Genomic DNA, 13,428 nt, shown 5'->3' with positions numbered 1-13,428 from the left:
TATGCGAATTATGTAGCATTGGTTGGAAGAAGCAGAGCAGCGTTAGAGGAAACCCTTGAACAATTAAACGATGGTGCAAAATACCTGAGTCTGCAAATAAGTGATGAGAAAAGCAAAAAATATATGGTAACAGGGCGTAGATTACCTCAACAGGAAGCAGTAAATATCCAGATTGAAGGGTGAGAACTTTTAATCTGGTGAATGAGTTTAAATATCTAGGTTCCATCATAAATCAAAGTAACTGCATCGATAGTGAAATAATGGTCCGAATACTAGCAGGGAATAGAGAAGCTGGACAAACTTTTAACAAGAGACTGTAAAGAAAGGCTGTACAAAACGCTCTGAAACTCAATAATCTTCAGCAAGACTTGTTAAAAAGGTTTGAAAGAAAGATCTTATGGGACCAAATATAATACAAGCTTGGGAGGATGAAGCTAATTAATGCACTAAGAGATAAGAAAACTGCAGAAAAGACCAGAACTATCAACATGGATTAAAGCCAAGAGACTGAAATGACTGGGACACGTGTGGAGAATGTTGGCAGAGAGAGTGGCATCACCCAAACACCAGATAGCTATCAATCAAGAAGAATGCCAAGGGGATGATGGATGGACAATGCTAGGGAAGTCAATCGCAAAATCGAGAATCACAATGGGCTGTATAATAATGTATGACTATTTATTTAGAACTCTAACATCACAACATAGTACATACATTGTCACAAGACTCTATATCAGTATGAAACATCCCGTTCTCGGTGTTCTCCGAAAATTTATGCTTGTGTCCAACTGGTTACGGTTTAAATAAGCGTTCTTATTAATCTTTGGAAACGATGTAGCTATTGTATGAAGTTAAAAATGATCTGGTTTTAAAATGTATGGCAAAACGATTATTGGACTTTATGAGTTATTCCAAAAGTGTTATAATGTGATATCGGTAAGATGGGAAATATTCTTTTAATCGTTTTTATTCTATTCTTATTTTTAATATATCATCTTTATATCTGTTAAGAATTGTGGCGAGTCTGTTTCAGTTTCTAATCTTATTTAGTTGGAGTGCATAAGTGGTGAACGGCGACATGTCTCTTCGGTTGACGTATAGATCTGTTAGTCGAGCTAATGTACGGGTGGAGACGTGTCGTTGCCGCCGCTAAACGGACCCGAAAATATGCGAGGCACCGGCGCGACTTCAGGAGAACCGAGGAGTGCTTCAGCTGTTGGCCGTACGTCTTTCTCAAAACGCACCCGCGCACCGGAGCCCCGCTAATTTTAAACTCAATACGTTTCTCTTGAATCTTTTCTATAACACACCAAAATTAAAACTAGAAATATTTAAATCAAAAAAACTATGTTATAACAAAGATTAAACGAAGATGATGTAATCAAAGCGGAGTGATGAACTGAATTAAAGGTTATTTTTTTGTTAGAGTGAATTTTTTGTTGTAGGATTTGTAGGGTTTGTTTACGCTTGTTGCTTGGTTCTCTTGCGCTGTTTCCAAAACAAGTACTCGGTGCCAGAGGTAAACAATACGCAGGTATCCTCCATCGGGGCTTTTATTTTATAAATTTCTTTTTGTTTTTCTGCTTTTCAGCGTAGATTGAGTTACTATCTCCCAAGAACTGAAAATGAAAAAAGCAGGAAAACTTCATTTCTAACGTACCGTTGAAAATGTAAAAGAGTGGCCCTCCTAATGGTCGGCATTCCGATCTATTAAAAGCGAGATTTATGTGGTGAAAAAAAGGCGTTTTCCTAAACGTCTACAAATTGTCGAGCCGGCAAATGAGGGTCATTAATCACGACCGCTAATACGGGGAGCGCTAATTCGGGGACCCCGGGTGAATTAAATCGACGCCGTTTATTTGTTACCGAGTTTCGGGGGCTTACTTTCTTCTCTATTTATAGCAACTCTTCTGTGACGACAGCGTTCAACTTTACTCCACCGGGGTTAATCCGCCTGCGCAACAGTACCATTTCATTTTTTTTTTATTTTTTAACTCCATCCACGTCTCCACGTTCCACATCGACCAGCTATTTACGTCGAAAAATTTGGAACCGACGAGAAATGTCGAGATAAACACCATGAAATAGCGCCGAATGTTATGTCAGCACGTGGAAATTGGGTGTTAAAGTGACCCATTAAGATAAAATAATGGATTTTTATTTTATTTCTTTACAAAATTTAAAAATAAACAAACCATTTCTTAAAATACACGCATTTACATTAGGTGTCAAAAAAATCTAATTCGCCTCAACATATATAACAAGATGTGATCTCGCTCAAGAATATCGTGAAGATGTTGTTTAAAGTGGGGGGATGGGTTATACGAATGTTTAGTACGTTATTTTGAAAAGTGTCATTCGGAATCCGGGTGTTTTGTAAACGGGGGTCCCCGAACATTTCAACAAACAATTACGCGCAGTTCCCAAACACATCGCCCTATCGTAAATATCATTTTTTAAGTGGTCCCCGGTGCGTGCCAAAACGGCACCATCAGCGATGATATTATTATTAGTCGCGTTTTATTTAATCGTAAACGGGGCACGCAAAGAGCGAGAACGTCGTGAAAGACAGAGTCACCGAGAGTTTCCGTCGCGTCGTCGCAATTAACACCTAAACCTCGAGATCGTAAATCACGGCGATGATGTATTGCGTCGCGAGAGTATGGTTTAAGAACCGTTTCGTTTTAAATTTCGAATGGATTAACGACACGTTTAGGGCTAATCTTGTTTACCAAGACGTGAATTGCGTAAAATACAAGGAGACATTTTGGCATTTTCAAATAAAAATGTTCTGAATGAATATACCTACTTTTATGTTACACTCTCAACACTTATGGCTACTTTAGAAAAATTTTTGGGTCATCATCATCATTGGTTCTACAACCCTAGAAGGGTCTTAACCTGCTTAAGGATTTTCTTCCATTCTTCTCTATTACGCTCCACCACTCTCCATTTTCCCTCCACCTGGTCTATATATCTTGTCTTTGGCCTTCCTCTCAATCTCTGTCCTACCAGTGTTTGTCTAACTATTTGTTTCGTTAATTACACCTCCTTCATCCGTCCCACATGTGCTATCCATCTCAATCTTCCAATTTTTATAGTTGTCCGGTTACTTGAATTCTTGATACAGTTCATGGTTAAAACGAGTTCCTGTTCTTAAATTCCTCCATACCGGGAATTTCATATAACTCGCAATACATACCACTTGCACAGTCCCACATAAAATACAACATAGCTTAATAGTACAAGCATTGGGTAGGTAGTTTTGGAAAGGAAAAGTTTTGCTTGGAACAGGTGACGTCCTTATAATAACTCTGAGTTTCCGTCTTAATCCCTCTTAGTTCTATTATTTATAATTGTCCCTCTTCTGTTAATTAATGCCAGCTTGCACTGTGTTAAATAAAAGGGTTGATAATGGACCCCCTTGTCGCAACCCCGTATATGTTAAGAACGGGTGAGATAGGTCGTTTTGTATTCGTACCTGGCATTCTATTGATATTAGGTGCGAGGGAATTCCAAATCTTCTTTTTTAGGTAACAAACTCATAATTGACAATTGACAATAATAGTTAACCAACAACTAACTTCACTCGAAGTGATACCAACCTAAAACTTATTACATTCAAAATTCTTAACCTACAAGTCTACAAGTGGAGTAATTAATGATGATGAATATGTAAACGATACTTTTGCAATAACTAGAGCGGCAGCTACATCTTCTAGAGCTTTGCTTTTGAAAAACTACAGAATTAAGTATAAATAAATAGTAGGAATTAGTAGGAGCTTTTGTGACCCACAAAAGCACTTTTTAGTACATTGTTACCTACATAAACCTTTATACGGTGAGTATTTACACCATGCTTTATGTATATAAGCGATAATTACATCTGGAGAAACAAAGATTGGAGAACCTATCTTGTGTAGCTAACTATAACTGCAGATTCTTAAAACCTGCCCTCCAATTAGTTCCGAATATACAGCAGACTTGAATCTTCAAGTCAGTCACTCTATAAATTCGTAAAAATCATTTGTTTAAAATTCTTTTAAACTGTTTATTTTACCAAGAATTATTTAAATTTTAGTTACACTTTAAGCACGCTCATTATGAAAATCTAAAATTAACTGAAGTATAGTTTTAGATATACGTTTTAGTGTATACAATAATAATTTCAGAAAACTCAAACTTTTCAAAGAAAACATCAATAAATTCTAAAATCTATAATGGATTTTATTTTCGAATACCTTTTAAATTTAATTCTATTATATCAACGACATCTCTTGCCAAGAGTTTGAACTAAACTCCTAGTTAAACTGCTTTTCGCCATGTTCATGTGTTAACATTTAATAAATTTAAACATAATAAAGGTTAAATAATTGTTGCTATGTATTAAACAGTTTATTTCTGTTAAAAATCAATTTTTTATTGAAATTTACACATCAAATCAGAGAGATGTCAAATTAGTTTTGAGACGATTTGATAGATGGCACTATTATAGCGAATTAGCATCTATATAGTTTAGCAACGTATTTTGGGAATTTAAACTGTTAAATTTGCGAATATATTTTAACTATAAAATATAGGATTGAATTGATAAATTATTTGTTGTTACCTTTAATGATACCTATTTGTTGAGGGTCTATACGTAATAATTTAATAAATCACAACATGCCAAAAATAAAGTTATCACTCCCTTGTACATAAACTTCGAGCAGATACATAAGCCAACAAAAGGATTTTCAAAGGCCAGGAAATAGGTCTTAGGTTCTATACTTTCTCGGCCACTTTTCTCCGAGATACTTAAATATTGAGTCCTTCAGACTGACAGAAAGTTTTCAAAAAAATTTTGTGTTGTGGAGCTGTTCGTCTAAAGAGTTTTTACTGGGTAGACACTGTGAGTCCCAGACTCCTAGCCGAAACACATCTTACGAACACCTCTCGGCGCCAACAGTAGGCCGGGGTGCGTAAAAACATTTTTTAACCAGTTCAAGTTGGTCACATGGGTCATTAATTTTTCTAGTTGTCAATGTGACAATCTTTGTCTATGGATGTTTAAACACGTTCTTAACATCGAATACAAGGTCCACAATGATGAGGACATCGAACTCTGAGCAATTTCTCTTATTTTGGGAGGTGTACATGAAGCATTTTTATCAGGTGAATACGTTTTGTGTTTTGACAGTTTCTAATTGTCAATTCAAATTTCTATTTTCAAGTGTTACGGTGTTACCAACTGCTACATACTTATTTCCCTATATTGTCAAAATTTATTTTATTTTTGAGAAAAAAAAGGATAAAAACACGAATTACAAAAAATAGCATAAAAAACACGTTTCATATGACTTAAAGGCCCCATTCATTAAAAAACTCGTGGCTTCGCCACTCGTTTTTCAACTTGAATTCATGCATTTCAAACGTGTCTTACGAAACTTGGTTTTTAATATACTATTCTACTGCTCTACGCAAAAAAAATATATATGGGCCATATCATGCGAGGGGAAAAGAGACAACTTTTCCAAATCATTATGCAGGGAAAAAATCTGGGAAAAAGATCCATAGGAAGAATACATAACTTCTGGCTGAAGAACCTTCAAGAGTGGTTTGGCTGCCCAAGCAACGAACTATTAAGATCCGTTGTATCAAAAGTTAGAATTGCGCGGATGATTGCCATCCTCAGAATCGGAGACGCCACCTAAAGTATGTGTGTGCTATCGTCTGCTTTTAAAGTGACGGAATTCTGCTTTTTCTTCATTCCTGAAAGTTCCTACACTTAGCACATAAGTTGATTAAGACTGCTAAACCAGTATGTTCCTAGCTCTAGTCTTAAGAGACGCGTGGCTAAACTTGACCAAGATTTTTCTTCTATATTATAAACCTTATTAAGACTCAAACTAACAACATTACAAAGCACGAATAGAATATATTAAGCATTTACTAGTTCAAAGTATGCAATAGTAAGCGTGACCTCTTCCCGGTATGTAGCAGTCTTCTTAGATTCTACCGTCCGTGATTTATTATATTTCATTATGTATTACATGTTTATTGTGGAAATAAAATTGTACATCAAAACTAAATTTTGATATAATAAATTACTATAGGCAACTAAATATATGTTTTGTTAAAAAGGTAAAGTATATCAGCAACTTTATTTTAAACGCCATCTATAAGTCGAAAGCTACTTATACATTAAAAGACCATAACTGAGTTAAAACGATATTTTAATTAACACAATATTTATTATATAACACGTACAAACTTATATTAGAACTTTAGACATAGGAATGAAACTTTTGTTATTAAAAAATAATACTTATAAATACATTTATTTATTCTTAAATTAAGTGTTCAATCACTCAAGAGGTCTTCATCTATATTAATATCCTAAAATCATAACTAAAAAATAAAAAATTTATGTAATCTTGAGATATACTAACCGTCGTATCTATATTTTCATCCAAATTCATTCCTTCTAAATCCAAATCAAGATCATCATCTGTCAAAACAGTTTTTGAAGCACCTTTGCCAAATTCAGATTGAGTCATTTCCTTCTCCTGTCTCCTATAAATAAAAAAAAAAACAAATCAAAATAATTTAAAATTTACTATTATTATTTCTTACTTCAGTTCTGATGGTGGGGTGTAACAAAACATTCCGCTTGCAATAGCAGCTTTAACTTCTTCAATTGGATTGCGTTCGTGATTTGGTGGAATTTTCATAGCTTTTGAGGCGTCTGGTAAATTATGGAGTTCGTGCTGCATATAACATTGAGCAGCTATTGCATTTTCCAATCCCGGGAATAAATTTTCGTAATCTTTCGGATCAGCTAAGCTTTGCCCCGCTTTTTCATTAATCGCTGATAATTGTTGACGCCACAATCCAACTACATAAGAAATTTCGCTTGGCAAATATGATCTAGCAAAGAAGGCAGCTTCTGGCAATCGATCGGTTTGTATTAAAATATCCAAACATTTCTTTAAATCACCCAATAAGAAATACGATAAAAACGAAATATTATTTTTGCCTTCACTCAAAGTAGCTTCACCTAACTTTTTAACTAATTCAGCATCACCTGTGCTGGTTGCAATCAATAATAACCCACCATAATCTTGGGCACGTTGCATACATTCTTTAGCTAATGGTAAATTATTCGATGCTGCTGCTAATTCACCTAATTGATTCCATTTTTGAGGATTATTAGCGTCTAGCGCCAAAGTTTTCGCGGTTGTTAAATCACCCAAAGCTAACGCCAAATCAAATCGGTGTTCCGGATCAGTTGAAACAGCTAAAGCTTGTTGTTTGAAACCTTGTTTTTCTAAGAAATGAGCAACTCTAGTACGATGTTCTTTTGGTATCGATGGTAAAACTCTATCTGCAGTTGAGAAATCACGTCGCATCACGGCAGTTTGATACTCGAGAACAGATAATAATAATTGATAGGAAAGGACTCCTAGTTCTTTATCAGCCAAATAAAGACGATCATCACGAGGCACATACCCCAAAACGTAAAGAGGTCGATCTAAATGTGCTATTGTTACTATTTCACCACCGACGTAATAATTAATACGATTTACAGCGTTTGTGTAAATGAAACAATCCCCAACCCATAAACCTGTTCGAACAGTTTCGTTTACTTCACCAAGAACGTTAAATGCCGATTCAACACCATCTTCAGCTACTTGATTATTCGAAGTAGCAGCAACAACTTGATCTTGATCATAACCTAAAATAAAATAACTATCCTCCGTAGCTAAACAAACCAATCTTCCATTATCTGACCAATAAACAGCTTTAGGTTGAATTTCAATCCTTCGAATCAAATCGAGAGTATCCCAATCGTAAAATGTTAACCCAGGAGCGGATTTAACACCCAAAAGATAACCACCGAAAATACCTTCCGCGCCATAATCAGGTTTAAAACTTTTCTTTTCTTTGAAATTTTTGAAAATTTTTACTGTGGATCCAGCTTCTCTTATAGCATACTCCGAAGAATCTTGGGCCCAAACGAATTCTTGCGCGCTACCAAACGCTTTATTACGTAAAGCCATAGAGGTATAAATAATATATTCCCCATCCCCGCAAACAACGACAAATCGTCCGTTAGGATTATGTTGGATACTTTGAGGATAAATTTCGCATGCTCCCATATCTTTAATAGCAACTGGTAAACGTTCACCATCGCGAATTTCAGCTCCTTCGGGTAAAGCTTTTAAATTGGCTTGTTGTAATTCGGAATGTCTAGCCCAAATTATTTTTCCACCACTAGCATCCATGCTAACGGCAGGTTCTTCGCGACCCACTTTAACCAAAATACTACCCTCATCGTACCCAAGTACAACATTATTTGATCCTTTTAAGCAACAAATAGTCCAAACTCTTTCAAAGCCGTAGTTTAAGCTACTTTCCAATCGATTCGTATTCGCGTGCCAAACTCGCACGGTTCCATCTTCGCTTCCGGTTAAAACAACCGGTAATTCGGGGTGGAAACAAACAGCGCTAATATTCTGTGCGTGACCTTCAAGCGTTTGAACGCACGTTTTGTTTTGATAATCCCAAATTTTTACTAAACGATCATCCGCGCCCGAAATTAAGTACGGTTTATCACCTCCGTGGTAATAATCGACGCAATTTACTCCTTTTTCATGACCGTCTAATGTAAAATTAGCGGTTGATGCACCTAATTGCCAGACTTTAATTGTACGATCAAGAGAGGCGCTCGCAAAAGTATTATTGTCTTTCGGATTGATCGCTATTTGCATTACATAATGAGAGTGACCTTCGAAAACTTGTTGGCAAGCCCAAGATTTATCCCAATTCCATAATTTTATTTGCATATCATCTATTAGATACAATAAAATAAACATTAACAATCAATACTTTTAAGAGATGGGTCAACTCGATTTTTCAAACGGAGTTAACTCGAGATGAGGTTATTTTAAGGCAATTCGAGTTAGACTGTTACGAGTTGGGTTTACGTTTTGCGCGACCACCAGTGGTCATTAGGGCATTACTGTGACAATTCACCAAATTATCTTATATTCAAAAAGTAATAAACGAAAGGCTACGTCTCTTTAGAAATTAAATGAGTCATACCACCAGGGCTAAACTGTGTTCTCGTTTTTTTTTAGATTTGATAAGTTGACTGTAAAACCTTTAACAAAGCTGATATCAGATAAGTTCTTTCTATGACAATTCTTAGAAAACATCATTGAATTGCTACGCATGTGCGAATAAAGGAGCCGCGTACAATTAGATTGGTATTGCAAGTGGCAAAAGACCATTGCCTCATTCGAGCTACATTCCTGGGTCAGAAAGTTCCAGCCCAGATGTTCTATCTTCTATGACTGCTCCGACTTTTGCACCAACATATGATTCAAGTAATGATCAGCCCATTTTAATAAATCAAAATCAGCTAGATTCAATTGTTGCCAAATTGGAATTGACACCGCATAAATCAGAACAGCTGGCTTCGTTTTTGAAATCAAACAATCTTTTGATACCCGCTTATCGAAGTCGTCAGGCAACACTCCAAAGGTTATTCGTTGTGAATGATGAAAAACCTCTGCATATTGGCCTGATGTTGGAAAATTGATGAAATAAAATATGAAGCAGATGACTGGAGATTATTTATTGACAGTTCCAAAATCAGCTTGAAAACGGTTTTACTGCATAAGACCAATGAAAAACCTTCGGTTCCAATCGCAAATAGTACAAAAACGAAAAAAACCTATGATGCACGTTAACTACACTAAACATATGTGGCAGATATGCTGTGATTTAAAAGTTGTAGCAATGCTTTGCGATCTTCCATGCGGCTATATAAAATATATGTGCTTTTTGTGCGATTGGGACACATGATTTACTAGAGACTAATATGCATGCCACGAATGGAGCACAGCAGGTTAGAAATGGCCAAAATTATTCGTGCCGAAAGAGAAGATATTGCTGCCTCCATTGCATATTAAACTTGGAATTGTTAAGAATTTCATCAAAACTGTCGCCAAAAGAGATGCAGTTTTCTTGTGTTGAAATTAATTTACCCGAGACTCAGCGAAAGTAAAATTAAAGAAGGTAGTTAAATGTAATAACATATTCATTTTTTCAATTTCGTGAAAAATTCCAATTTTTCAAAACATATTTCTTTCTCATGATTAAAATAAATTCATTTTTTCCATCAGGCGTACTAAATGGTCCAGATATAAGAAAGCAAATTAAAAGTGACGTATTCAACAATATTTTGATTAACGCTGAAATGGATGCTTGGAAGGCAATGAAAGAAGCAACTACGATAATTCTGTAGCAAAGATGTTAACATCGTTCTCGAAAATTGGCGACCACACGTCCATGAAAATTCATTATTTACATCATCATTTGGACTACTCCAGCAGACAATAGACAACCTAAGCCTTGACGTCATAGAGATGGGCGGAGCTTATCCCGACTCCAAACATTTTCGTTGCTAACTGTGTTGTTAACGGTAAATCACCATTATGCAATTTTTCAATAGTGTTAAAATAAAATAAACTAAGTGATGACATTTCAAATGACATTTTTTAGCGATTTATCTTAGCAAGGAAATTGTTTAGAGTCAGTATAAGCTCTGCCCATCTCTGTGACGTCAGACTTAGGCAGTCTATTGGAAAACGCTATCATCAAGTTGCTATGCCATTTGAAATGAGGTAAGCGTGTGTTCAAAGACATGGATGATCCTGATGATGAAGAATTTTCAGAAGGTGCAGTAGGGCCAGCAGTGGAGTCACAAATTGACATTATGTGTGGCTTAGAAATTGATGACAGCGATGATTGCGATAGCGATGACACTAGCCCTGAACAATCACCATCAAAAAGGTTTACTAAGGTTAACCTTGTTTTTCCTTAATTTTTGTTAATAATTTCCATAAAAACAATATTTTTTTATAGTTACAATTCGTAGAATTTGTTTTTTTCGAAATAATTTGACAATTTTTTGCAGATTTCATTCGATAAAATTAGTCCAAATTAATTTTGTACAGGGGTATATTAATAAAAATTATTTCTTTAAGCCTTAGCTACAATTCTGCTGAAGAATGAAATGAGAAATCATCAATGGTTCTTGAGTTATAACTGAAAAACTAAGCAAACAAACATCAAGATAAGGAAAAAATATAAAAGGTAATAAAAAAAAGTTTGGGCTGAGAACCCTTTGGAGGTTTTACTATACTGGTCTAGTACTTTCACCCTGACTTGGAATTTTTTAGCCCCCAAGATGGCTGTTGCACGGCGTTATTTGCTGAAGATGTAGTGGGGTTCTTACATCTGTTTGAAAAGGTAACTGCAATTTTATGTGACATGCCATAAATAGCAAAACTCCAATGACACAGACAGGCAAGCACTTACAAAGAACTCTTGCTGTTATAATAGAGACGCAACTTGGGGTTATGAGATTAATAGAACAGCAGTAACAGCTACTTTCCTTGATCCGCTATATAAAAAAATCAACATTTAGTTCAGAAAGCAACCCTAATAATGGGCAAATGTGGATAATAAATGAACTACACGGCTACTTATCAACGGAAACCTTGAACTCAACCGACCAAACTTCTACATGTACTGTTTTTGGCGCTGCTTCTACTTCTACTATTGAAGATCAGAAACCGTCGAGAAGTCAAGCTCCACTACAACTTGTTTAACAGCCACGATAATAAAACTACACAGGCAGTCTCGCGTAACTGGTTCATTAGAACTTTTTTTAGGTTCCACTATTCGTACAGTTTTGAAATTTTGGTGTAACATGGGTTGTTTATTCGGAACTTTCGATCTAAAATATTTGCAAGATGGCTGCCACTTCCGGTCTACCGGAATGTCATCCATGTCAACCTCACTTGAAAGAGGTTTTATGAAAGTCAACATATTTTTTACGTACAATTAAACGGTGTAATAAAAACGATAATATTCCATTTAAAATAACGAAGTTGACATGGATGACATTCCGGTAGACCGGAAGTGGCGGCCAAATTGAAAATATTTTAAATCGAAAGTTCCGAATAATCAACCCATGATACCAAAATTTCAAATCTCTAGGAATAGTGGAACCTGAAAAAGTTCTAACAAACCAGTTACTTGAGACACCCTGTATATTGAATTACCATAGACAGAAAACAATTCTAAAGTTTTAAAGTTTATTTTCAATTTTATGTAATGATCAAAGAAACTGAGTAGCACCCAAAAAACTTAATCAAATACTGTTTCTCAATACACTGTATTAAAAATTATTCTTGTAATTCCACTATGAATGTGTGGAAGTGTACATTCCTTAAAATATATTCTTTTCTGAATTATAGTAAGTACTTTATTTATTGCCTATGGTACAATTTTAATAACAATGTCCAACACTACCCAAAAAAAACCATGTGAATCAAAGAACACAATATTGACATAGACATCCATCAATTCAAACCAGTAGCAGATTTTTGCTACCAACTAGGTTGGAACTCAGTTTATGCAAATTTTAAACTCAGTTAACTCGGTTTGGTTAAAACCTGAGATGGCCCATAGCTAAATACTTTGTATTAAAACTTTAAAAAAGTAATTCTTACCGCTACTTGTTAAGATATAGGGTTGAGTTGGATGAACAACAATACTCCTAACATAATCGGAATGAGCTTCAAATGAATGCACTCTATCTAAAGTATTATAGTTAAAAACTCGAATTTGCATATCATCAGAACCAGCTACGATCCAATTTTTCCTAGGTACAAACTTTGCTGCCCGGACAGGTAAATCGCAGACTTCAAACGTTTTCACTAATTGTTGGGATTCATGGTTCCAAACGTTTATATTCCCGTTGTATAAAGAACATAGCATCCAAGGCTCCGTCGGGTGTAAATCCACGCATTTGACTCGGTCAGACCGAGCCGTCAGCTTACGTTTAATGTCTAACCTTAATGGCTATAATAAATCATAGCGGTTTATTAAAAAACATGTAACAGTTAATGTAATGATTTAATTCCTTACCATTTTAAGCGATTTTCGTTCGTTTTTAATAAATTATTTGGCAATAATTGAGAGAATTATAAACACATCTGTCATTTGAACGACAAGACGTGGCCGGGATGATGCCAACGGTGCAAAATGAAAAAAATATAAACAAGAAGTTAATATTTTTAAATAATTAATTATTATTTTATTAATTTTATGAAAAAAGGAAAATTTTGTGATATTCAAAAATATATGAGTAATAATTTTATTGATAACATTAAAATAAAATTGTCTTGAAGGATTTATGATCAGTATGAATTTCGAATTTTTCTCATAAGTAGTTCAAAAAATGTTTAAAAAAATTAATAATTAAATTTTTTTTTAATATTTTAACAATTTTTTAATAATAAAAACGGTCTGTGATAATTTTTACGATAAAGCCGAGAAAATTTATCTATATATGAGTTGGTATTTATA

At 35.0% G+C, this 13,428-nt stretch overlaps 1 protein-coding gene across 1 annotated transcript; it reads right to left on the bottom strand.

Annotated features, from left to right (window-relative positions):
- Positions 1-6,198: 6,198 nt before the first annotated feature.
- Positions 6,199-13,097, bottom strand: beta'CO (coatomer subunit beta'). Its single transcript, XM_023046091.2, has 5 exons — positions 12,988-13,097; positions 12,570-12,921; positions 6,616-8,833; positions 6,432-6,555; positions 6,199-6,378 (listed from the first exon to the last, which is right to left on the bottom strand). Exons 1-5 carry the CDS (start codon positions 12,988-12,990, stop codon positions 6,343-6,345), a joined length of 2,733 nt encoding a protein of 910 aa, XP_022901859.2. The 5' UTR covers positions 12,991-13,097; the 3' UTR covers positions 6,199-6,342.
- Positions 13,098-13,428: the final 331 nt, after the last annotated feature.

Source organism: Onthophagus taurus, chromosome 6, assembly GCF_036711975.1.
Source record: "Onthophagus taurus isolate NC chromosome 6, IU_Otau_3.0, whole genome shotgun sequence".
Taxonomy (NCBI): Eukaryota; Metazoa; Arthropoda; class Insecta; order Coleoptera; family Scarabaeidae; genus Onthophagus; species Onthophagus taurus.
Note: the sequence above shows the minus strand (reverse complement) of the source record. Positions and strands in the feature narration are given on the sequence as shown.

Excerpts from the sequence above, each read along its gene's own strand:
- beta'CO (XM_023046091.2), bottom strand. Across the intron at positions 8,834-12,569 it reads CTATATCTTAACAAGTAGCG|ATGATATGCAAATAAAATTA; the intron begins GTAAGAATTACT and ends TGTATCTAATAG. Across the intron at positions 6,379-6,431 it reads ATGAAAATATAGATACGACG|GATATTAATATAGATGAAGA; the intron begins GTTAGTATATCT and ends TTATGATTTTAG.